Raw genomic sequence first — 27,838 nt, 5'->3', positions numbered from 1 at the left:
TTTTAACACCAAGAAGTTTGCATTAATACTTATATATTTAGGTAGTAGAAGTGGTGCATGTCCAACTAAATTCCAAGATAATCCTCTGTTCATTACAATTTCTAATTCTAATTAATATTCATTAAATAAAATTTATTAATTACCATATAATGGTAATTTCCTGTCATCTTACATCTTATAGCAAATCAGTGGAACATGTAGGAGGTAATGAATATATAACACTCACTGCTGTATAGGCAGTGGGGTACATAGCCAACAGTGGGCACCTATTGACTACTGATTTTGCCAACCTAAACTGTCCTTGTAAGGGCCCCTGTTGCCCAAAGGGGGCCCTTGTGCAGAAGCAAACTTCGCCCCCTATGTCCTGTCTATCGCCAACTCCATTTTTACTTACTTTTTAGGCTTCTCTGTGGTTCTGTATGTGCTGAATGATTGTAGTTGTTGTTGGACTCCCAGTAAAGAATTAGCAAACTTCCAGTTAGTAAGGGCAATGATTGTTTGCTCAATCCATGTCAGCAAATCTGAAGTCAGTCTTTCATATTCATAAATCAGCTTGTTTGTATCAATAGCATTATCCAAAACCTGGTGGGGAAAATATGGAAAATTATCAAAATTTTTCTAATTGAATTTTAAACTCTTCAACATCTGATGTATAAACTGGTAATTTTATTAATAAACATACAGTTAGTTTCTAGCAATAGAGTTGGCAGCATCAGGCATGTATATTGGACCGACCCAGTGCTTATGCCCAATTTAAAGGCTAGAAATGAACATGCAAAAATTAGATGTTATCTTCTACACTACCCAAAATACATCCAGACCTTTAATGTTTAGATACATTGGGCCTGATTAATAACGCTTCCCAAGAATAGAGAAGATAGACTATCTTTCTAGGTGATCCAGCAAACCTGGAATGCATCAGGTCCAGGATTGAAACTTTTATCAATTATCAGCAAATGATTTTTAAGAAATCCATTCCTGATTTGCTGAATTTGCCAGGTTCTGCCATAATAGTCTATCTTCTCCAGTCTTAGCATGCCCTAATAACATCAGCCCCATATGACAATACAACATTTCCATATTTGCCTTCAACTGTAAAACTTGAGTCTGACTCGGAAATGACCACACATACACCACTTAGTTCATAAGTCCCTGTATCCTTCATAAACTCAGAGGTAGCACTCTTGCCTTTGCAGCGCTAGGTCCCAGGTTCAAATCTCGGCCAGGACACTATCTGCATGGAGTTTGCAAGTTCTCCCCGTGTCCGCGTGGGTTTCCTCCGGGTACTCCGGTTTCCTCCCACATCCCAAAAACATGCAATGAGGTTAATTGGCTTCCCTCTAAAAAATTTGCCTTAGACTACATTAATGACATTAGACTATAGTTAGGACATTAGACTGTGAGCTCCTTTGAGGAACAGTTAGTGACACAACTATGGACTTTGTACAGTGCTGTGTTATATGATGGTGCTATATAAATACTGTATAATAATAATAATAATGTTAATAATAATAATAAAAAAAGCAAATCTCAGCACATTTAGGGTGAAGCATCCAGTTTGCCTTAACCTCATTCCCTTTGATATATGCTTACCTCTCCTTCATTCACCTGGCTCCCTCTGGGTATGGAGAAACATGTCACCCACCCATAAGAATACACATGATTTAATTTGGGTGTCTATAGCCCCATAAAATCTTCTACTCCAGTCATAGCTTATACAGGACATTCCTGTATAAGCTATGACTGGAGTAGTATAAGTAGATGAAGCAAAACCTCTTACCTTGCCAACTCTTTTTCCCTCCACAGCCAAAACCTTCATCTTGGAAAAATAGTGATAAAATGCTACTACATATGTGATGATGGATTTTTCATCTGGATTTTCAGTAAACACATCTGTAAAAGTAATAAAATCACTTGTTTATATTCAGTGGCGGACAAAGTACATTAGACTCCAAAACAATAACTCAAACCTACACCATGGCTTCCCATACAAAGGTAGGCACTCTCTGCCAGGATGCCATCAGGTAAGCTATCATCTTCACCAGTAGAAGTCTTAATGGAATATTTTTATATTGTAGGTTTGGTTGGCACCCTTGCCTATGCTGCACTATGCCCTGGTTTTGGTTTCTAAGACTAAGCAGTGCCCTCTGCAATACACTGGTGATACAAGGTGATGGGCTTTAAAGTTTGATCATCCCTGCTTATACCACAGCATAGACTGTATCATATCAATCCATGTGATATTTCATTGTGCCAGCAATAGGCTGCAACTATTATCATTACACATGCTATTATATAAGCAGCATGATTATTGCAAAGATGACTGTTGTCTTCAGCATTGCCTTAAAAATCAATGGTTAAATAGTGATTCTTGTCTGTTTCCTATCATTGTTGCTACCAGCAGTGATACACATTAACATGAATGGAAATCAGTGAACACAAATTACCAAAACAAATATAAGTCAGGCTTTTTTATAGAAATATTTCTAATCATCTTGTGCATACAGATATTTGCCTAAATGCAGTAGCTGAACATTTTACTAAAACTTACCCTCTGGATCAAGCAACTGAGTTATACCGAGCTGTCTGTCAGCCACAGTAAAGGCATTTTCCAGATTGTATTTAGCGTTTGATTTCTTTAGTTTTTCAAAGTTGATGAGATCAGGCCTGCAAAGAAAACACCAACATGGTCAAAGTATAATATAATGTGCACTGGAGCTGAATATTTGGTGCCCAGTGTATCTTATATGGACAGAAGTTATTTGTAGTGTTTGATAACCTTGGGAACTAACATAACACAGAATACTTTGACGTACATAATGCATAACTCTCTTTATTGCTCCGTGGCATTGTGTTCTTATATGTCTAGGAAAGATAGGGGTGACAAGTCAAATCAGTCTTTACTCTAGGCCATTCTCAACAATAAGTGAATTAGGAAACATTTATTGAAACAGATGTATTTCATAAAACCTAAATTTATCCTTTTCACTTTTTCAGACTGCTTAATATTTACTGTGCATTTGTTTGCTTCATTCTCTCTCTTAGAAGAAAGACAGAATTATATAAAGAAACAATAAATTATTTAAAATTTGGTATATAGCTATAGAAAATAAATTAAAAGCTTGTTATAATTGTTCCTATTTTCTGGTGTGAAAATTATTATTATTATTATTATTATTATTATTAATAAACAGGATTTATATAGCGCCAACATATTACGCAGCCCTGTACATTAAATAGGAAATGTAACATTTCCTTGAAGTTGTGTTCTTCAAGCCTACTTTGGAGTAAGAAATCAGGAGGGTTAGGGCCAATTGATGAGAAAATATATGTACTACTTTTGGAACTACTAAAATCACTAAACAACATCACAAACTACCAATAAAAGCATGGCCATTCATTAGGCTAGTACCTGATACTTTGTAATTTATGGACTACATCATACTACACAATATTTTTTAATTTTAGCAGTTGCTATCCAGCCAATATAGGCTAAGGATGGTCAGAGAAATGTATTAGATGAGGTTCTCTCCCAAGCCTTTTGCTTCTTCTTTGGGCAAACACTGTAGGAACAACAGATTTGTATTGTTCCCTTGTTATGAAAAGAATTGGAACAGACACAGTTGGGTTTGGTGTGGATTATACAGTAGCATGGAGGCAGTAAGTCAAATGTTTACTTTGTTAAAGGTAAAACTTGAGTCTGACTCGGAAATGGCTACACACACACAACAAAATTTATAAGTCCCTGTATCCTTTAAAAAGCAAATCCCAGCACATTTAGTGTGAAGCAACCAGTTTGCCTTAACCTCATTCTCTTCGATATATGCTTAGCTCTTCTTCATTCACCTGGCTCCCTTTGGGTATGGAGAAAAATGTCACCCACCCATAAGAATCTACATGAATTCATTTGGGTGTCTATAGCCCAATAAAATCTACTACTCCAGTCATACCTTATAAAGGACATTCCTTTGCTTCTATCAGGTCAACAGAGTGGTTGCTTGTGTCTGCTGAGGTCTGCCTGAAAGTCCTTCTGTTTCAATGCTCAACATGAGCAAAGCACAGATTTACTTATTATTATTTTTATTAAAGAGGATTTATATAGCGCCAACATATTATGCAGCGCTGTACAATTAAATACAGGTTCCAAATGACAGACAGATATAGACAGTGACACAGGAGGAGGAGAGCATCCTGCCCAGAAGAGCTTACAATCTAGGCGGTGGGGGAAGTCCCACACAATAGGAGGGGGTTAATGTAGTGGTGGGAAGTAGTGAGGGTTTTAGAGATGGGAGAAGATGGGTAGGCAAGTTTGAAGAAATGGGTTTTGAGTGCTCTTTTAAATTAGCAGAGGGTAGGAACAAGCCGAATAGAATGAGGAAGATCATTCCAGAGTGAGAGTCAGGGCGGCTCTAGAAAAGACTTGTATCCATGCGTGTTATGAGTGAGGAAGTCATTAGCAGGTCATTGGAGCAGTGGAAAGAGTGGCTGGGGGAGTATCTTCCTACAAGAAAGGTAGGTTGGACAAAAACTATGGAGGGATTTAAGGCAAAACACAGGGGCTTGAATTCGATTCTCAGGTGAAATGGAAGCCTGTATAGAGAGCTACAAAGAGATGTGGCTGAGGAAGAGCAGAGGGAAGGATGGATGAGTCTGGCTGCAGCATTCATAATAGATTGTAGAGGAGAGAGTCGGGTTAGTTGAATACCAGAGAGGAAGAGGTTATAGTAGTCCAGACGAGAGATGATAAGAGCGTGTACAAGGAGTTTGGTCTCAGGGGACAGGTAGGGGCAGATTTTAGAGATGTTGTGCTGGTGAAAGTGACAGGCTCTGGAAATGTTCTGAATATGGGGGTGAATGGGAGAGGAGAATCGAGGGTGACGCCAAGACAACGTGCCTGCGGAGAGGGACGATTAACAGTGTTATTAACAGTTAGGAATATGTCAGGGGGAGATTTGGAATTTGAGGGGGGATGATGATGAGTTCTGTTTTATCCAGGTTGACTTTCAGAAATTGGTCAGACGTCCATGATGAGATGGCCGACAGGCAGCATGAGACCTTATCCAGGACTGAAGGAGACAAGTCAGGAGTGGACAGATAGAATTGACCTAGAAGTTAGAGATGCTAGAAAAGCAATTGAATTTCCTTATGTTACATATGGTTAAGTTTTCCTTATATTGTTTGCTTTCATGTGGTCAATTTAGGTACTCGGGGCATTCTTCTTTTACAAACTAGCAATAGTTTACTAAAAAGACCATTTGGACATCATGGTATCTTACCTGTGTTTGTGAATGAGAGCGTTGAAAGCCAAGCCATCTTTCCAGCTGGATGTAAAGTTGGTGACATTTACATTTGGATATCTAAAAAGAAAAAGTTATATAGATATTAGTCAGAGGCAACTACAGAAAATACCAGATACAAAAATGCATTGAAAAAATTAATTGCATTAAGTAAAAAAAAAAAAAGGTTGATCTCAATCGGAGGCAAATGTTCCTTTTATGCAAACATATTCACATGTGAATTTTAAACTATAGACCTCAATAATAGTGAATAAATGGTTAACATGAAAGGCTCATCACGTGTGAAAAGTAGTTATTGTAATTTTTTTTGAAAACGGTGTTCTGTGAATTAGAAATGTGTCCAAAATGTCATTGAACTTGTTAGCATAGTATCTTGTCCTCAGAAATCTCATATACAGACTGGAATTCTTAGAAGAACAATAGAAGGCAAAAGATGTGGAATGTCATGAAAGGGAAGAACTTAAAATTATCAATCCTTTTTTCTTTTAAAAATAGGGGAGGGAATTGGAAATTTGGAGTTGCAACCAGGACAAGAAAACAGGGAAATCTTTCAATGGATGTTCTAATGGATACAAGGGGTTTGTACACTTTCAGTCATTTGGATCTACACTGCGGTAAGTGAATAGATATCTCCATAATAGAATGTCAAAGGGAAAATAGAAAAGAGGAAATTTTAACTCTTCCTTGTTCTATTAAACATTAAAAAAAGTTTTGGCTTTTATATATACTTAAAGTATTGGGTGCCATTCTTGTCTTGGCATCAGCTGGAACCCTCTACAGTGAAAACCAAGGGCACCAACATTTACAACCATATACAACATCTTCTTCTTCATTCTACATTTGTAGTATGTGCAGAAGAATCTGAACAGTTACCAAGGGCTTCATTTAAATACTTTAGTAATTAATGTCTAGGACACATTAAGCAGACACTTTCGGAATACTAACCCAGCCGTCTTCATCTGACACCAGAGCAGCAAAGCATCTTTAGCAGAGCGAGTTTCACTACCTTTTGTTTCTACAATAATGTCTTGTATCTGCAAAGCATGAACCAAGTAACAAGTCAGGTAAATAACTTTGAAAATACATTGAAATGCTAATTTGGTAACTGTTAATAACTTCTTATGGTAACTTATGTTTTCCTAATAGTATTAGGAACACTTACAAAGTGCAAGCCGAAACAATATTTAATTGATACCAACCCCAATAGAACATACCTGGAAACGCAATATGATGGTCCAGATAAGCCCCAGTATTAACCTTTGGTTACCATTAACAATGTCATGGGGTCCAATGTTTTCAAGGTGGACTCTTTGTTCCTTTAGAAAATGGAGGGCTTTGTCTACGTTTTCCAAACAGTGAATTCTCATTCTTCCCTTTGTCCTCCTTGGCTATAAGGAAAAATAATACTTTCATGAAACATTACACTTTTGTAATAAATTATAATAAGTATATCATAGCACATATTTAGAAAAGGTGAAAGTCATTTTCTGATACAAACTACCGGTATGTGCTTGGTCAATACACAATATACCTTGCCTTTAATGTTTGCTATTGTAATAAATCTTTGATAACAGAGGAAGATGGAATTGGTTGCAAACTTACTAACTGCTCCCCTGAGAGTACTTCAAGTAGTTTTAACAGCATCCTTCCATCTCGTAGGTCCAAGTAAAGATCTGAAATCCGACAGCTCACAAAAGCGAGATGTGAGTTCACCCATTTCGTAAACGTCTTTTTTTGCACCGCTTCACGTTCATCTGAAACACAAAAAAACATATATTATACCTCTTTAAATCTGTGAGTTATTAATATTGCTCTAAATGTGGATTCTATTCAAATCCCTTTTAATTTTAGGATAGAATATAGAATACCATGAACCTCCCAGGTTTTCTTGGGTTAGTGACTTTCCCTTCACATTTGTTTTTAGGAAAATCTGTCATTGGCACAAGTGTCCTTTATCTTCCCTACTTCAATGAAAAAATTATATTTTTTTCTGTTTTGATCTGTTTTAGAGATTTATCCTGCTTGCTACCATGGTAATACTATGAAAAGTGAGGTGAAATTGGCTAAATAGGTATACACACATATATATAAAGGGAGTATAGATTGGTGGTTCCTTCTTTGTGATCACATAAGTATTGTTTTCATTATGCCAAACCCATAGTAGTTAATGGGAAGAAAACAATAGAGAAGTAGAAGGGGTTTTATGGCAAGCAGGTTCTTGAATATTTTCTATATCTCTAAATATGTTCTATATCCTATGTTTCCATGTAATAGGTATTTGAGGGTTCCCCCTGGGGAAGCCATAAGAGGCGAAATGCGTCAGTACCCGAGACCAACCCCTTAATGTAAATTTATCTTGTTCGAGGACAATCTTGTCTAGTATTTACTTTACCTTAAATACCACATGACAATATATAGGGTTATAATGACCCTGAAGTGTATTATACTATTATATATAAATATATACTTTTTTATGTTTATCACATTTTACTTTTCTGTATCACAGAATATATATATCAAGAAGAGGAAGAAAGAGAAAGACAGCTTTTTGTGGCAACAATCAAGCAATTTTTACTTGTGTTAATTTATTATTACTTTCTCAGCTAGACACAGCCTGAACTATGCTGGATAAAGGTGTTATACAGCATACTACAGTACCAATGTTAAATATCACATTGGATCATATCATAATTCATAGGATTGTTTCATTCACCCGACATGTTTCACCCTTTGGCTTCTTCAGGGGACTCACAGAAACTTAAACTGAATTAACAGAATACAATAAAGAAAAATATTTACAAATTGTACAGTAATTGACTCCACAGAGATATCATATACAATATTATCATGTATTTGAAGTTAAGTATGTGATTTAAATATAAATGTGTAAGAATAACACACATATATACTTTATTACTTTACTCTTTTCTTCACATATATGTCAAGCAATGACTGGTAATGATTCTGGCAATAGTACATTGTCACAGTAATGTAGATTTCACTGTCTCATGTAAAAAACATAGCTGTAAATGTCATATTTTTCCATATGATTTACAGCATTACTCAGAAATAGAATAAAGTCAGGACAAACAAATACACTGGCGCAGCTATTCAGCCCTCACATGTCATGTTTTATTGAAGGCTAGATCTATATATATAGCCAAGGTAAATCCTGACTTCCGCTCTTATGACACCATTCTAGGCTATTTAAAGTCTATGTAAATCCAACAATGAACTTTGCTTATTTGAGCCCTGTTGGTCTGTTGCTGCCTGATCTGTAGTCTTATCAACTCAGTGCTCGGCTCTTGGTAAAGTGCAGAACTCCTTCAACTTGGTATAGAAATATTATTAATTATGGTATAGAAATAAGGAGAGAGGAGGTGAAAGGAGATTCTAACTTAATTCCTGTTGTAGGGTGACAATGCTTCTCCTCCATAGAAACAGTTCAAGCAGTATTACCAGGTTATCTGAAATTTTAAAGGCCTGCACTGCACAGGTAACTTCATCTACCACATCCAAGTCCCAATAAACTGGAATCTATTAAATGTGTTTTATTGGGTTTAAATACACCTTGGGATCAATTTTTCAAAAAAATTAATTCTGATTTTTATTGGATCATTACCTGGTGAAAAACCTTCCATGTGATTTAATGGCAGTAAATGAATCTCCACCAAGGAGTGTTTCAGTAAATGTAAGATTCACTGCTTTATAAATAGACCATTTTAAGTTCTTTGGCACTACACAAGTTCTTACTATCAATGAACAGACTACCTTTCTAAGGGCAGATGATAAATGACCCTTTTACTATTTGAATACAATTGTTAAATTTACCTGCTAGGGCTTTGATCCTTGATCGCTCGAACATACGAGCAGAGCTGTTGTCATTGTCCAGGTCATCTTCAGTGGCTTCCCAGCGAGAGTTCACACATCTATACTGCTGTTCAATTTCCTGATTATCAAAGTCGGTGGTCTGCATTTTCTTCTTTTAGTCCAGTTATACTCCAGCATCAAATAATCATCACTAAAACAAAGATATGAAATGTCAGCAAGTGACCTTATAGAGGAATTCTAAAAAAAATATTATTTTTAAACATTCTACAACAAATATGTGAAACAGATTGGCTTTTGGTAACATTTGTAATGACTTTAAAATGTTGTTTTAGTGTACAGTTTGTAACTATATATATGATTAGGGTCAGCCATATTTTCTGAAATGGCACATCAGCTCAGCTTCCTACCGTAGTGCAACACAATGGTTGTACTTTACTGCTTCTTCTCACAATGAAGGTCTGGGATCAGCTGACGTATGTTAATAATGATTTAATAAAATAATAATTATATTACTAATCTGATAATTAAGTTATATTATATTCATGAAATCTAAAAATGTATTTTGTAATGAATTATATGTTTGCATTAATTAATCTTAAATAAGACTCTTTTTTAAAAGCAAACTTTCCACTAAAAGATTAAAGGAGCTGCTGGTTTTGACTTGGGTATAAAAAAATCCAGATTGTCTTGTTGGTGTTCTAATCCTCTGCCTTCAATACCTTCTGAATCCTTGACCCTAAATAAATATACAGCTCAGATGTGCAGCTAAGTAATAAGTTATCTGTGTGATTGTATCAGATGTGCGATGGAAACTACCAAAACCAAAAGATCAGCTTAAAGCTACGTACACACGTCAGATTTTTATCGCCCGATAATCGGCATCGGCCAATTATCGGGCGAAAATCTGCCGTGTGTACAGTCGGTGTCGTCCATCGTCCGGACGACCGACCTGCCGGATCCACGGACGATGGACGACAGCCGATCCTAATGAAAGGGAAGGGGAGAGCGCGCAGCAGGGTGCCGCTCCGTCGCTCTCCCCCTACCCTCTCCATAGAGCATGAACGGTGCTGTATGTACAACACCATTCATGCATCGTGCACTCCCTTGTCGTTGGAAAGGATCGTGAAAGATCCTTTCCAACGACAAAAATTGGAAGTGTGTGCGCAGCTTTAGATCCAGGCAATTAGCATTCCTAAAGTCAGCAATGGTAGTTTCTATTATCTCTCAACTATGTCCAAAACAACTTCAGCAAGTATTCCAGAATGTATATTCCATATTCATCTCCTCCTGCTTCCACTCCTGCCAACTGCTATGATCGGCTGACAAAATGACAGCTGGGAATTGCTCAGTATTACATATATGCTGTATTCACCAAGGTTAGTAACAATTCTCTTGCAAAGTAGGCATACTTTATTCTTATTAGTAAACTTTCCATAATATATTGTTATATTGTATTTTCTATTTAAGTCATATGTATATTGAAGGTGAGCCTTTGTTATGCATATGACAACAGTTAAAGAAACCTTACAGGTAAAAATAACATTTAAAAAAAAAAACTGTAATCCTAATTAATCTGTAAAAAAAATATTGGTTAGAGGTTATAATTAGTTAGAGGGTATAGTTAGAGGATTAACAAGCAAAATAGCAATGAACCTGATGTATTAAAGCTCTCAAGGACTGGAGAAGACAGAATATCATAGGATTTTTGGTGATCCAGCAAACCTGGAATGGATCAGGGCCAGGATTGAAAACATTTTCCAGTTTATAGCAAATGACGTTAGGATATCAATTTCAGGTTTGCTGGATCACCCAGGTTCTTCCACAATTGTCAATCTTCTCTCCTTAAATGAAGCCTGATAAGTAATAACATGACTGAAACATCTGTTGTAATAGTAATAAGAACAATGGTGGCTACATTGATACAAGCATAGATATCTGTTGTTGAGTTAGGGCATGACTTTGTATCCAGAGTAATTGCCAATCAGAAGAAGCAAAAAGGAATTCCACAGTTTGTGGTGGTCTAAAACAACAATAATAAATCAGTGGAGCCATAGTGTTGCATCACAGAAAGCCTTGGGGAAATCCGGAAAATAGATTATGAAATTGGAGATTCCCCTATTTAACCTCCTATTACCACTTAGTTGACCCTTATCAGTTCTTATTACTTCCTTCCTCCTCTTCTCCACTTAACTGTTGTTTGACTTTTTTATTGCTATTAGGATTGATATTTGTTTTGTATTTTAATAATATTTTAGTGTTGTAATATAGAAAACAAAAAGAACAAAAAGCAATCTTTTTTCATCTGCAAATACCTTTGGAATGCTTTGTTCCAAAAACAACATCTGCAGTGCAATTTTAAATGGGATAAATGAGAAAATAAAAAGAATCATTTTTATTTAAAGTAAAAATATTTTTTTAAATTAACACTGGTCAAAACAAAAAAAACATTGTTTTAATTTTTATCTTTTTGAGTGTAGATTAAAAAAATTTTAATTGCTAGTTATTATTACCAAAAGAAAGTTTAGGTTGTCCTAGAAAATAGGAACAATATATGTATTTTCTATCTTAGGTAATGATAAACTTATCACCAAATAAACAGGCCCAATCTGGAAATTGTTCAGAGAGTTTCTAATTTGGGAGGTGGGGGACTTCCAGATAAGCCAATCTTGCCTTCTCATGCAAAGTACTCTATTTTAAGGTTATCATTGCAATAATTACCTAAAATAGATGCTGATTAAAATTACATTACTCTTTCTTTTGGGTTGGAATAAACACTATATACAGATTTACTGTAAACCATCAAATGCTATTATAAAAGCCCTGATTTAATAAAATAATCTTAATGCAACAAAGATTCAACCAGGAAGATTTTAAAACTTTTATTGTTACAAATCAGAACAAATATAAATGTATTTGCAGTACAAAGACAAACAAACATATGACACAGCCATATGTGCGGGGGAAATCCCGACAGTCACAAGATTTCTCAAGCCTTCTTAAAAGGAATGCATTGCGTCTGCTTAGTATATTTACCTAGCGGTCAAATGGCAGACGTTGTTTACTAATCATAGTAAGAGATGAAATAAGAGCCATCATATGCATACATAGTACATCTGATCTATTAATTGGTTTCTAATTAACTTTTCATTCATTCATAGTGGTGAGTGTCAGACCATAAGTCAGAGACAGAGGGGTGCAGCCCTAACTTTACCAAGCAGTCAAATCTAGCTATAAATGTGACCTTGGGATATGTAATTGGAACATGACTGTCATTGCTGTAAATGTGTCCATGTTATTTATTGAGTCCTTGGCAGCTTAGATAGTCCTGAATGGAAAGGAGGGGCAAAAGTTACTACTGTCAACTTTTTTTTTTTTTCCATCGTGGGAAATTTGGCCCCTGAGGGCAGTGCAAGGAGCCAACATTGCCAACAGTAATACTGCACTATTGCCACAAGCAAGGCAAACAGCAGTGATGATGTGTAAGATACAGTAACTAGAGATGGTCAATGAGATGAAGAAAATTTGCTTTTAATGCAAATCCCAATCTGCAAGTATAGATATTGATGGGCTCAGTTTTAATTCAATGCAGTTTGCATAAAAGTCAATTTATCTTCATCACACTGACTATCTATCAGCAAAAAACCATAACTAGATTGACTACAGTAAAATAGTAGAGTGGTTGGTCCCAATTCAATAACTCACTAGCACAGAGCTAAGAAATAAAATTAGAGTGTTCCCTCTGTGTCCTGATCCTTTACTATCCTTAACTGTAAAGTGCAGCCCAACGCTACTCAACTCCATTTTGTATTGAGTAGGGAGGGGGGTAAGAACCATGTAAATTTACTTTACCACTGTCACATTTGGAGATTTCACAGCAAGTAAGAAACATTTTTCAGGGGAATGGCAAACCGTGTAGAAAGCTTCTCCTAGGAACATATCAAACCTGCAAGTGTTGCCATTATGTTTGCAGTTGCAGTGCTATTTTTTCCTTTATGGGGGAATGAAAGCAACCACACGGCCAGAAGCAACATGTCTTTGCCAGGAACTGTGCTGCAATCTCATTGAAACACAGCTGCATGCAAATGCATGCACAAAATGGTTCCCAGCCACCCCAGTTTGGTTAAATGGGAGAAGTTGGGAATGCAGATGAGCCTGCGGTACAATGCTGTAGTCAATCGCAAGTTTAAAATGGGCCTAAGACACTTGTTACCACAACAGGTGACTCCATGGTGAACCACACGGCTGACCGCAGAGATTTATTACTTTACCTTGATTCCTGATCACATGCAAGAAGCATTCTTTGAACCCTATAGTAATGTATTGCAGAGTGTAAAGGGCACCTGTCTTCAGCACCTGTACTGCTTATCAAGGCTTCTCTGTTGGATATAACTATGAACCCTGCCAATAGGCATGTTCAGATATACCTATCCCACACCTAGGTAAGCCACAAGCTAATATGAAGACACTGTCAGGTGCCCATGTACACTTACTTTGGCAGTGAACAAGCAACAGCAGTTGCCCAAATTTTAACAATCAGCTAGCCCTGTACCTGTATATATGAAAACAAATCATGTCTGCTGCATCATCAGACCCACTCCCAGAAACTGACAATCGGCTCCCCGGCCTAGGCATCACTTCCTGTGGTGCCCTACACACGTGGGACGCCGATTAGCGGGTCCCATGACACCCTGGCAATAGGGATGTATTTAGGGGGATGGTGGGTCCTTACCTCCATGTGGGACCCTGTTGGTCCCATCTGCTGCAGCTGAGGAACAGACTCTCATTTTGGACCTTCTTTTCACCTATGATTGCACTTCATGGGGAAAATTTTGCTTTAGGAGGTCTATTTTTTTGTGCATTATTGGATTAGACATATCTCTGTACAGACCTTTCTTTGGATCATTTCATACAAGTTGTGCACTTATAAAATATTTATATTGGTTTTAATATATCTGAACCTTCTATACATCTAGTTGCACTTTTACATATATGTGTGTACATTTACATTGTATTTACATTGGTCCTAATGCTGTTACCTGAACTTTTACAGCTGCTGATTATTACTCAGGACCCAATGAGATTATACCTGACACAGAAAAACAAAATGTATATTAACTGGATCCATTGGTTCCCGTTTCAGTGTCTCTCTCTCTCTTTTGCTGCTGGAGGGGGTCCTCTTGTTCCCCATCCCATGCCAAGCTTAGTTACACTCGATACTATATACTGTGGTTTTACACCCTTGGTATGTACCTATGCATCATATATTGTATTGCTTGTAAATGTGAAAATTGGAGTTATAAGAGTATTAATTATTCTACGTGTTTATATTTTAGTGCATTATATCTATTGAGGTCTTGTAATATCCCTGATGAAGCGGATGTATCTTGTGAAACGCGTTGGATTATCAGAATCAATTACAACATCTCAATAATATACACAGCTGTTTGGTACTATGTACTGAGCATTTTTATGGAATTTCCATCCATTGTTTTTATGGCCTGTGTTTAATAAACAATTGTTTTTTTTATATTTGAGCCCATTTTGTGACTGAACTGCCTTTAAAGTCCCAAAAATATACCTACCTTTCTATGTACATATGAAAACAAATATAAAAGCAAAATGCACTGCATAATCAACCCATGCCTAACTATTCTGTAGGCACCCTGCACTATATGTAGCATACCCCCCACTATATTTAAAACGATGTGCCCGAATTTAGCTGTACCCCCTCTCCCATTACATCAATTTATACATGACATGGAAAAAATATTTAAAATTAAAAGATAATAAAAATGAGTAAGTTTCAGTTACCTCTTTAAATGGGTGAATTCTAAGAATGAGGTTCAGCCATAGCTCCTGATAACACAGCGCTGACTGTCCTCAGCACTCTGGCATCAATTGATAACACCTGACACATGTAGGCGAGCGGGAGAACAGCTGAACAGACTCACATACGGTGACGTCAGTGCCAAATGGCTGACATACATATTGATTGACTCACAATTTCTGTAAGTCTGCATACATGATGCCAGATACCGGTACGTACTGATTACACTATAATTTCTGTATGTGTGTAGGAAATGTGATGGGGGGCACATCAAGAATTGCAGTTCTGTATTTTGATTCAAGTACTTTATTCAATCTGTAAACCAAAATGGGTTAAAAGAGCCTAAATTTGATGCTTTTGAGAAGTTTGAGTTAATACCTGGTTTCACAAAAACTGCAATCTTTGTTCTCATGGCTCTGCTTTAAGCTAATTTGTTTATTCATTATTATCCCATTTTCTACAGCACTTTACAGAGTCCATAGTCATATCACTAACTATCCTATAGAGGAGCTCCCAATCCAATGTCTATATCATCATCATGTGCCATTATGAAAACCCAGGAGAACATACAAACTCCTTGTAGATAGTGTCCTGGCCAAGCTTTCATCTGCAAGGCCAAAGTGTTAGCCACCATGCACATCATTTATTATGTATTCCTATAGACAATTCACAGTGGACACAGACACTAGCAGAATTGTGTCATCTTCCAACTATTGGATGCTATAAAGGAATTTATGATGAATGGCTTAATGAAAGTTTGGGTAGTGGGGGATGTTATATTCCGTGTCTCTTCTAAATAGTATAAAAACGTTTTCAGTATATTTCTACTTCAAAGCCTAACTCTAACACATTTATGGTCTGTAAATTTTTATTATTATTATTATTTATATTAATAAACAAGTTTTTTATAGCGCTAACATATTACGCAGCGCTGTACAACAAATAGGGGTGTATAGAGTTTTTATTATTGTCTGTGACTCAAAAAGATATTTCCATTACTTTCTGCCTCTGTGGTGCTCATACAAAAAATAATGATTTTTTTCAAGTAGAGAGAGGGCAATAAAAACTGTGAGAAGTTATAACCCTTTACCACCAATTAGTTTTTGTCTGGAGAGATTTCCATTCCTAACAGGAAGTGAATAAAAACTTCCACTTATGGACAGAGACAGCACTGGTTTTGGCTGCAGTTGAAATCTGATATCATGCTTTATCTATTAAACTGAACAGATTTATTAAAAACATTTCTTTTTTTCATCATGTTTCTCTATCACATAACAGTTTTAAAGACACCACAAATAATTCTCATCGATCAACGTCTGCCTCATTAGAATGTGGATTTAAGATTATTATACAAATTTAAAGGGGAACTATACCTTAAATCAGAGCTAAAGGTTCACTTTTAAAAATTCACGATCAGGCAGGTCATTATTGCAGAAATGGAATGTCTCTTCTTAAAGAATTCCACCTACTTTCTTGATTGCTCTGGGTATCTGTCTAAAAAAGCTGAGCTGCACATGTGCATGCCAGAATACCCAGCAATTCCAGTTTTCCCTGCGCATGCCAGGAATGCATTAACTCCCATACAAATACGTCATCCTGGGCCACACAATCAAGATGTATTCAGGAAAAGAAGGAGGAAGAAGATGCCGGCACCTTGTAAGTAAGCGGGTGAGTATCCCAAGTTTTGTTCTGCTTTAATACGCAGCTCAGCGTATGATGCTGGGATATACTGGGTAGCCTGGCATTCCCCAGGGCTGCTGGGACTGTGATCAAGCAGGTAAGGGTTTTTTTTTTTTTTTTGCAGAAGCTACATTGCTTCTCCCCTCTGCAATTAAGGACTCACCTGATTTCATTGTTTTAAAAGTTAGGCTTTAGTTATGCTTTTAAAACACTTTTCTTTGTCCCTAACACCATTTAGCTTCTCCCCTTTCTGCTCTCACAAGTTTGCCCCATGGTTGGCATATTAGATAGACAAAGATTCCAAGAACACTAACGTACATGGGGAAATGTGTCTGGAGATCTCTGGAACAACCATTCGCTCCGGTGGTTCTAGATGGCTCTGACCTTTGCAGTTACAGTATGTTCAGGAAAAACAAGTTCTCACTGGGTTTGTACCTTACGACTTTGGGTTCTGAGTTATTTTTTTTTTTTATCATTACTGTCATTATATACACACAAAATGCATAGTCCAAAATGTATATTTCATATGATATGGCAAATTTGATGGCTGTAGTTTTCTACAGTTGGTATAGTAAAGACCAAACTGATAAGAGGGAAATGCAGAATGTGTAGCTCTCTCATACTTATGGTGATGCTTTAAATAGCCTTTCTAAAATGATCTCACAACAGCTGCCAAATTCCTTGACTACACGAAAGTGCCAGTGAAGGACAGATCGGTCCAAGATGGTGGCATGCTTATGACAAAAAGTGTTACTGGAGTGACACAATGAACAAAACTAAAGTTTGCAGCAGTGAATCATGACTTGCTATTGTAGTTTATGCTAGGTTTTGCTCTTTTTGGTATGAATGTAGCAATATTACCATACTGGGAGGCTTATGATTTTTAGTTCAGTCCTTACTCTTTTATTCTAGGTGGTAGAGGGTTCATTGTTTGGGACTCTGAAATCAGAGAATTCCTAATAAATTTAATTAATGAAAAAAATGTCCCAGGTTTAAGCAATGAACTGTTTAGGGTCATGTTTTCTTATCAGAAAGTGTCCTCTGTTGCATTATGCACCTTGCAGGACATCAGAAGCTCCTTAATTTGCTCTGCTTTGAAAGAGGAGTTGGTCATTCTTTTTATGCTGCCAGTTGGAGAGCTGGGGAGACTCTGGTGCCATTAAAAATAATTTACATTATACCACATTCCCATGCATTACAGTAACAAATGTTACAGCAACACAAAACCATGAATGGATTTATGCTTCACCATTTCAGTGGATTGTGTAAATGCATCTGTTGCTGTAATACACATTACATATGTTAGCATGCTGTAGTGCCAATATGGTGCCATGCACTCTGAGCACTATAAGCTAGGAAACAGAAACAATCACTGGCAAAGATGGCAACCACTCACGGCAGGAACTCCTACACCTCTCTATTGCTCTATTGAGTCATGAATTTGCAAAAATTCTGCTTCAGGGCATGTTACTACCAAAGTTGTGACTGATTGATCCACTCTAATAGCCAACCAGAAGAAGCCACATGCCATGAAGAACAATCTATGGTTTAATGTGTATCCTAGTCCAAACCAAAAATGTAATATCTTATTACAAGTTATGAAAGGGGGAGGCTGCACTTATTTTATTCTTTTAAATCTTATATAATAAGACCTAACTGTATTCTCAAAGACACCTCTAACATTGTTGAACTTACTTGGAACCCTTAGACAGAGCACTGCAATGCTTGACTTGTGCATTTCTTTAATATCACTGCGCTGTAAATGTTTCATTTTTTTTTGTTTTCACACATCCAAAAAACAGCAGTTAGGTAATTGGTTTCCACCCAAAAATTGTATAGACTGTGTTAATGACATATGACATAGAGACATTAGATTGTAAGCCCCTCTGACGTGCTGTGTAATATGGCAGTGCTATATAAATACAAGATGATAATAATAATAATTAAGAAAGTGTTAAATTTTCTGCCAAAGGTTTATTTCTGCCTGTAATCTTATTCAGCTTTGCCAGCACAAGAAGGCATGGTCAGCAATAAAAACTTTGTCAGACTTCCAAATCTAAAAATGTGGTACTGTTTTTATTTGTATCCCATTTGGAGAGATTCCCATTCACTTCCTGAAATCTTCCTATAGTAGTGAGGTTCTATCTTTTCTCATGCTCTTTGCAAAACTAAAAGTTTTATTTTTACATATAGTTTAGGATAGATTTTGGGATGGAAGGTGGGTTCATGTTTGTTTGCCAGCTTTTTATCGGCTTTGAACCACAGCAGTGCTACTACTCACTACTCACTATTTCTGCAACTAGTGTTGGCATGGAGGTCAAATAAATCCACTATGTACCAGTAGAAATTCAATAAATTTCTAATTTTGATAATTTGGTCACTTAGACATAGTTACCCAGGTTTTTAGGTGGAAAAGAAGACAGAAAGTTCAACCACTAAATTAATAAAAATATGAGAAAACCTGAATATTCCAAAAATCTATATGCCCAGTTGATCCAGAGGAAGGCAAAATGAATGAAAGTGTGGTTGGCAATACATTAAGCTGGTTTTATGTTGGTGGATTGCTTATGTGTTTTATTTTTAAATCTTCCCCAAAACCTACAAAGCAGGCAAGGTACACTGAGCAGTACTATTATAAGTAGAAGAAATTACCAAAGTGCAATGGGCCTACAGCTCCTGTTCTATAATTATTGCTGCCAGCAGCCCCTGGTTTCCATGCACAAGCCCAGACATCATATATTTTGTCTACAGAATTCTTTTTTTTTTCATGTACAAGTGAGGACATTATCAGTGTAAGTACACCAGCACCAGAGGGATTCCCCACCCATGTGATGCTTCGTCATGGTTTTTAGAGAACCAGCCCATCTGACAACAGAAGCAACATGTCGTAAGATCAAACGAGAAGTATATTTCCAAACTCACCGTCTTGTTTTTTTTCCTTCAAACTTCTAGCTATGAACATCCACACAACACACTATATACATGTAATATATAAATGGCCATAAATATAACACACAAAAATGTGTAATCCAGACATTTGGCATTGATGAATATTCAGGTCATGCAGATACAGTTATTATGCAAACTGAACAATATATCAGCTGATATGCTTCCCAGGTACTTCCTGCGCATTGAGGGCAATTGAAGAGGCATAGTACATAATGAATGTTCACTGAGTTTGTTTAACTAAAGTCTAAAATAATTACCACCCTTCCAGTAATCTGTGGACTCCCTGCTGGTGCCAACATCTTCGATATTTCTTTTTCCAACTTCCTCATTTTTAGCCATTTTTATCTCCCAGTCTGGGATGATATGACTCCTGTACATGTGCACAGGTAAATCATCCTGGCACTGAGACATATAGGGAATGTCTGAGCTGGCTTGCACAACTTAGTATACATTTTAAAGATGTTTGTGAGCAGGCAGGGACCTTTCATTGTAGAAGAGACATAGTATTCTCTAAAATATTCTTGTCCCAAGTTGTTAAAAAAAGTGAAGTTTTGTTTTATGTTTTACCCCAATTTGAACTTATCTGTCAGTGGAAAAGCCTATGATGACCTGATCTGCAGACAAGCAATAAGTGGTCATTCAGCAGATTGAATCATTTGTTGTCATTATTACCATATTTGATGGTATTAGCGGGACCTGTTTTCAGGAATTTAGTATGGAAAGTGAATTCATGTATATGACTCCAGATCTGAAAGTGCTTCATCATGAACCTTTCTGATCCTACAAACAGCGTTATCACTAGGTCACAGCTTTCGCTTATCATGCTTTCCCCATCTTTACTCTCCCGCCCTTTAGAAGTCCACTTATCAAGAGCTGCCTAGCGAATTTGGCAGTTGTGCTAATCTTCTTCTAAACCATAACCACAATAAAATATTATGTTCTGAAGACCCCAAACTATAAACCACAACTGACTTTAATCATTAGAAAGAGAAGCATCACAAAGGTACCCATAGATATGAAGGCATTGGGCTAGTATTAAATCCCCCTACCAAGAAACCAGAGCCAGGATGTCAGGCATTTTATTGCTACTTTCTTTACATAGCCATGCCTGGGAGGTAGAATCAGATCAGAAGCTATAAGCAACATTTCTCATTTTTGTTGTAATATTTTTCAAAAGCTAGCCTTCATGAATGACTGATCATATGCATATCTTTTATACACCAGTAGAACATAATCTCAATAACTCCAAAACTCTGCAAACCCTAGTTGTTGTACTGACACCTCTGTTGGCACCGCTGGAGAAAACTTTTGAAAACAATAAGTCAGACCCACTGTATGATTTTGGAGTCTTTAAAAGCACACTGATTTGCCTTTGAGTTGCTCAGTTTGCTGCATTTGAGATACTTTAAGCTGCTTCAAGTTCTTCAGAAACATTGGTCCTAATTTATAAAAGCTCCGCAAGACTGGAGAAGATAGACCAGGGGTGTCAAACTCATATACACAGTGGGCCAAAATTACCAACTTGCCTAACTTGAAACTGAAAAGCACCGCTACTACAATTCCCTGCGTCAAGAAAACAGTCCAATGCAGGGCTTATTGTTATGAGTGGCTGGAACTCCCACTTCACTGAAATAGCACCGATACTACAATTCACTGCGTCTATAAAACAGTCCAATGCGGGGCCACGCATAGGCAGAGAGGCTGCTGGTCTATAGATGTGAGTGAATTGTAGTAGCGGCACTATTTCAATGCAGCGGCAGGCAAGCTGCAATTAATATTTAGGATTCCTTTGGGGTGCAAAAAAAAAGGCCGTTGTGGACCAGATTTGGCCCGTAGGCCAGAGTTTGACACCCCTGAGATAGACTGTCATGGGAGAACCTGGGTGATCTAGCAAACCTGAAATTGATCTGGCGCAGGACTTTAAAACATTTGTCAACTAATAGAAATCCAGGTTTGCTGCATCACCCAAGTCCATCCATAATAATCTTTTTCCTCCAGTCTTGTAGAGCCTTAATAAATTAGGCCCATTGTGACATATTTCAATAAGGCAAAAAGCCCCTCCATCACCAAAGTCATAAAAACAAGTCTACAATGTATTTGTGACCCCTGAGCACCCAAGTACAACAGATTTACAAAAGCATGCAATAGATTTATTGGTGAATATGAGACAGATTTAAATTCTAAACCAATGCAGATTTGAGATGTGGTCAGAGTCAAGTAGTATTTTGTCCCAATGTTTCTTTGAAACAGCTGAAGGAGGAATTTATAATTCAAGTTGTAACCTTACATTAAATCTGTGGAACAATCTATCTCACTGCTCAAATTTAGAATTGCCTTGCTATGGAGCAGAGTTGATAAATTTCCCCTCACTGTTTTAAAGAAAAACACTTATGGGCAAAGTGCAGCACATAAAGATTAAGTCAGCATACATATTTGTTTTTAAGGATGTGCTATTAAGAACAATCATATTCACTGTGCATTGTGTTTGTACATATGTATGGATGTCTAGTCCAGCACTGTGTAATATGTTGGTGCTATATAAATTCAGTTTATCCTGTTTATTATTATAATAACAATAATAGTCTCCAAGCTATATTTTACTTAAAAAATGACATGCTGGTATAGATTAGTTGTTCGGGGTAATGCATTCAACCAATCAACAAATGCCAATGCTAGCATGTCCCCGCCATCCAATGATTATACAGTTCTATGGGAGTTCATCCTGTTCTTTGCCAGGATTGGGGATTTAGTAGCTGTGGCAAAACACCCCAATGAATAAGCTTAATTAGAAATCTCATGGCCAACTACTTCTCATAAACTGGGCTGAATTGTTTGTGGGTCATCAACACAAAACAAGTGAGTAATACTTTCATTAGGTTTCATTTGGAGACAGCTATTTAAAGATGTGCTTTTGGGGCCAAAGCAACATTGGCTGTCAGATCTGTTCCATGTGAAGTAATTGCCAGGTGAAAGTGGTACTTTCACTGTGTAGTAGTCAATGGTTTTATATAGTAAACAAGGGTTGTTCCCAATATTAAAGAAGCAGTAAACAAAATTAGCATCTTCAATGTCAACAATTATGATTGGTATAAAGCAGAACTATACCAACATGGCGGCCAAAAATAGAAAAAACGAATACTTGTAGTACTAATGAAAAAAACTATGACCCTACTGCAAGGGAAGAGTCCGGGAGAGAGAAGCATACACCAATAAAGAACTATATACAGGACAAAGAGGTCATTAAATGGGTAATAATAAGTCACAATTCTCAAAAACCTTTACTAACCAGCAGATTCGCCATCGGTGCATTGACCCAGTTCATGAAATACTCTGACGGCAGAGTTATGACCTCAGGTTATGACCTCAGACTAGCAGAAAGAAGGTTTAATGTAAGAAAGCAATATTTTACACAGAGAAACCAGTGGATGATTGGAACTTCCAGCAAAGGGAGTAAGTCTATCAATAGTATATAAATCATGCATAGAAAAGATTTAGGTCAATGCTCAGAAAAAAAGGCTAATTAAAAACAAAAAATGGCAGACTTGATGGAACATTTGGTCTTTTTTCTGCTCTTAATCTTCATGATGAACATATATAAAAGTGCAAAGTACAGCAACCCAGGAAATAAGCATGTGATTTTGTTTTATAGCTTTTTTTTAGCTTTTTTTCCCCCAAAAGGAATCAGTAAGACACATAATGAAGTGTAAAGCCCTAGGTCAAAACCCATGGTGTCATCATACATGTCGGATAAAGCTCAGATGCAAATGCATGTCACTTACATTGTGGATAATTCTGCAACTCACATAACACTTAGATTACACACATTGAAAAAAACATGATTTTAACATTTTAAAGGAAGTACAACAAACAGTCTGTAAAGATTTTTTAGCACACCCCTAAAACACCAGACCTGGGGCACATATAGAACTGACTAATCTGCAAAATGTCTTCCTATGTTTGCAAAGGTGGAGACCTCTGTTTTCATTAATTAGAAGCAGATTCATTGCTGGCACTAAGTACTGAATGTTGGGGAGTTTATGCAATGCATATGTGGTGAAAGGTTACTATCAAATGCAGTGGGGGTGTCAGCCAAAATGGGTCCCTGGGAAACCTGAATTAGTGCCTTAAATGTTGCGGCATTAAAGCACCATACACCCCTGCCATTCTGCAAATTGGGGCCCTGGGGAGCCTGGCTTCCCCGGGGAATTGTTAAGTTTGCCCTTGGTATTGCCAAAGTCACTCGGTGGGATGGCATAGGGGGCAAACCAGTCAATCAGTAAATCTGCCTGAACACTGGTTTAGCTTTTTCTCTTCTCTGGTGGCTTTATCCAAAACCTGGGGAGTCCAATATATCCAAGGATGGAGTGTCCAGAGAATACAAAAATGAGTTGGTTTAAACCCTGCATGTTACTTGTGTGGTATTCACAAATATTAACTAACTATTTAAAATACAGGTTTGCTTTAAATGTCATTTTATTGCTGAGCCATTCTACAAAAGAAATCAGTAATGCTTTACCAATTAACAAGAATAAAATGTACCAATTCAAGTCACCATTTAATAAGGGTGCCCGCTGTATTTATCCACTACATTATCTTGAATATTCCAAAACATGATACACATCTAGATCTATTTCTGCTTCCAAAGATATGGAAATTGAAAAATGGAAATTTACCTTGTTTTGTCCTGTTCAGTTTTCACCTGCTGTCACTGCCACAATGGAAAAGAGAAAACAACGCTTGGGGACAAAGGAGAAAGGACAGCTGAAAAAAGGTCGCATATCCACATTCACACAGCACTCTACATTTTGCAGGCACAGGACCCGCCCCATGTTACCAAAATAAAATTATCAGTAAGTGAGCAGGGACATTCCTGAGGTGCTGAGATCCTCTGTATAAGGGAAGTGTGGACAGTCAGCTGTGGAATGCCATGGGCCCAGTGTCACTCTGCTAGATTAGTCAGGAGACAGACTTTGAAAACTAAGATTAAAGGGGATGATATCCCACCCATACTACAATTAGATTATGCCTACTGAGAAAATGTTTAGGTAATGAAAAATGTAGCAGAGAAAATTTTCATTTGAACATTGACATCATGTCTGATAGACTGCGGTGGGCAGCAGTAATAATATTTATCTACACCTGATACTCATGAGTGGTTTATACATTTTATAATCATTTTCTCTGGGCTCTATTTATAAAGCTATGATAAATTAAAAAATATTTTAATTCATTATGTTTTTTTAGTATTTTGAGTTTTTACTTTTTCAGCTATTTATATTTACAGTTTTGCATTTTCATCAAAAATTTACAATTATTAATATCTTGTCAAAGTGAAAATTATAGTTGTTACTAAACTACCATTTTTTAGAATGCGTTTTACAGTTTTTGTAGTTTTGTGTTAAAGAAAACTCTTTTATATAGTCTAAAAATGGGACACTCAAATTCCTGTGCAGATTTTGCCTTTCTAAAAGCTAAAGTTTCCTGTATCCTTATTTAAACTCTTTATATTCTTATTTAAGTGATCCAGTGATCATTTTACTCATTTTATTTATTGTTCATTTTATTCTGGCATTTGCCCATTTTATAATGATACAAAAAAAGTTACATAATGATACATAAAAAGTTATGTCTGTTTTATTTATTAGTATTTTTTAATCTGAGTATGAGTGGTTTGACAACATACAAATATTGTTGTGTAAATGATATAACATTTTAAAGCATGTACTAGATATGAGATTTGGTGTGAATTACGGTGAAAAATACCCTAATTTACATCAAATCTTATATCTAGATAAATATCTATGCCCAGAAACTTTGAGAAACAACCTGCTTCCCAAAGGATCTACAATCACAATTACTTACCTACAACTATAATAAGAAAAGAATATCCTGGATATCCCGTTCATTCCAGTTTATGAACTTCTAACCACAACATAGTATGCATCCAGCTAAGCAGCCATCCTCTAATGATAAATGATTATTACCTACATGGAAACATCTCTACCTATAAGGAAACACCCAACAGATCTCTTTCCACCCTATCCTTTATATCCTTTACATGTTGCCATACACCTCTCAATTTTGGGTCTCAATATAATCTCCTGAGGAAGCCAGAAGGTGAAACGCGTCGGCAAACTGTACATACTAATACTCGTGTGCAATTGTAAACACAAGCTTACTAACAGCCATTGTAGGATAGAATATTCACTGTTGGATGATAGGTCTTTAAGCCCAGTAGGTCTATGTTGGAAATAGGACTACAAGGACTTAAATTATAAATATTTTTTACTATAACCAATTGTCTATAAAAGCCTGTCTTTCTCTTTCTTCCTTACTTCAACATAAGTAAAGATCAGAATTATGCTTGTGGTCCTACCCAAATGCAAGCACCATCAAATGGGACTATAATCAGCCACAGCTCAAGGAACCCTTGGCAACATGTGCAGAAACTCTATTGTTGCACAGAACCATACCACAGAATCCTGAATGAGATTGGTTGATCTGGAATGTGGGCGGTGAGTCCTAGTCCTAGGTACCAGTCCTAGCCAAATGAATTACGTAGTTTTAGGTTTCGAGATTTCATTTAGTAAAAGTGAATATTTAGCAAAAAACATTTCAATTATAGCTAAGTAAAAAATAACTACATCTCCCTTCAATGAAGGTACTTCAACTAGATCTCTCCAGCTAGACAATTGTCCTCAAAACAGATTAACGCAATGTGCAACGAGTGATGTACATTTGTTCTGGTGGCATTTGTAATATTTAGGCCTGATTTAATAAACTTCTCCGTTGCTGGAGAGGATACACTTTCATCAGTCAGGCTGGGTGATCCAGCAAACCTGGAATGGATCTGGTGGAGGATTCAAAAGGTTTGCTAGCAAGGTTATTTGAAGAAATCGATTCCTGCTGGATCACTCAGCTTTACTGATGAAAGTGTATCCACTCCAGCCTTGGAGAGCTTTAATAAATCAGGCCCCCTGGATAAACTTTTACTTTCTGTCCAGATTGCATTAGTCACCAGGATCAACAAAGAGGGTGAATCTCCCCTTCAGGTACATTGACAAAAATAAAAACCTGAAAGGGGTTTAAACCACTTCCTATATGACTTTACTATAAAAGGAGATCCCCCTAAGTGACACCTGCTAACTCTAGCCACACATTCCTAAATAAAGTATTAATTTAATTTATAACTAATATTATCATTAACAAGCTTTGCCAATATTCATTTTAAAATACAGCTCATCTGTTATAAAATTTTCCCCAAATGAAAAACTCCTTTAAAAATCAAATTTGTTTCAGTGACCTGTAGCGACAATGTTGCAGATATTACAAGACTGACTTACATTGGCCACTTTGAACTGGAACATTAAAGAATTTTATATTGATCCTGTATGAAAAAGTCATTGGTGACAGTAGTAACAGACCTGAGAGTCACAAACTGTTCATTACTCATGGAACTCCTAACAACCTCTGGAGTAACCTCAATTAAAAAACATTAGACTAAATGTGTAACTTATAACGTGTTAATCCTACAATATTTCTCAGTTCAATGCTACCTTAAAAAAATTACAATGACTTACACACCTTGTGTATATGTTTCCTAAACATGGTAGTGGTATATCTTTGATACAATTAAATAAAATGAAATATAGATTGCTACCAATATGGAGTATGGCCATCTCAATTTTCTGTTGCACATTTGGTTCAGTCACATTAAGCAGAGATGAATTTATGCAAGAATGGGTTCCCCCCATCCGAACCTATGTAACCTGCTTGTAGAGGTGCTCAGATCTCAGGTCAAATGAAGTTGAGAAATCTGGATCCAGTAATTTTTACTCAGTCACAGGTAAGGTTCAGTGCAGCTAATTCGGCTTCCAGACCATGCTGGCTGTTATCTGGCCACCTACAATGCCTGCCTGATTTTAGTTCTGATTCAAGGTTGGGATAGCGCTGATACAAGTTGGAATTACCTAACCAACTAACACTACCTGCTAGTTAATTTTTTTTAGAATTCTGACTACTGTCCCCTTCTTCTTTTGCATTCTGCATGGTATAAAGTTATTATTATTAGTAAACTAATTTTCCTACAGAGGGTCACAATATGGTCATAATTACTGAAGTCGTTTAAAAGTTTCAAGATAACTTTCGGTGGTTTAATGTCTTATACATATACACATTATATCTTATACACTATATATTGTGAAAGTGTTTTGTTCTTTGCCTTTCTTTTTGGTGTTTTTGTGTGTTTTAGGTA

General features: G+C 36.7%; 1 protein-coding gene across 1 annotated transcript in view; it reads right to left on the bottom strand.

Moving 5' to 3' along the window:
• SPTB (spectrin beta, erythrocytic) overlaps positions 1 to 25,627 on the bottom strand; it is a 58,020-nt gene extending 32,393 nt beyond the window's left edge. The window contains exons 1-9 of the mRNA XM_072428341.1: positions 24,258 to 25,627; positions 9,129 to 9,318; positions 6,900 to 7,051; positions 6,512 to 6,685; positions 6,243 to 6,331; positions 5,277 to 5,357; positions 2,552 to 2,667; positions 1,781 to 1,893; positions 395 to 582 (exon numbers count right to left, since the gene is read on the bottom strand). Coding sequence (XP_072284442.1) covers positions 395 to 582; positions 1,781 to 1,893; positions 2,552 to 2,667; positions 5,277 to 5,357; positions 6,243 to 6,331; positions 6,512 to 6,685; positions 6,900 to 7,051; positions 9,129 to 9,273 — 1,058 coding nt within the window. The 5' untranslated portion in view covers positions 9,274 to 9,318; positions 24,258 to 25,627. The remainder of the gene's footprint in view (positions 1 to 394; positions 583 to 1,780; positions 1,894 to 2,551; positions 2,668 to 5,276; positions 5,358 to 6,242; positions 6,332 to 6,511; positions 6,686 to 6,899; positions 7,052 to 9,128; positions 9,319 to 24,257) is intronic.
• Positions 25,628 to 27,838: the final 2,211 nt, after the last annotated feature.

The sequence above is a fragment of the Pyxicephalus adspersus genome, chromosome 12 (assembly GCF_032062135.1).
Source record: "Pyxicephalus adspersus chromosome 12, UCB_Pads_2.0, whole genome shotgun sequence".
Classification (NCBI taxonomy): domain Eukaryota; kingdom Metazoa; phylum Chordata; class Amphibia; order Anura; family Pyxicephalidae; genus Pyxicephalus; species Pyxicephalus adspersus.
The sequence above is the reverse complement of the archived record's forward strand: the minus strand, read 5'-3'. Positions and strand labels throughout refer to the sequence as shown.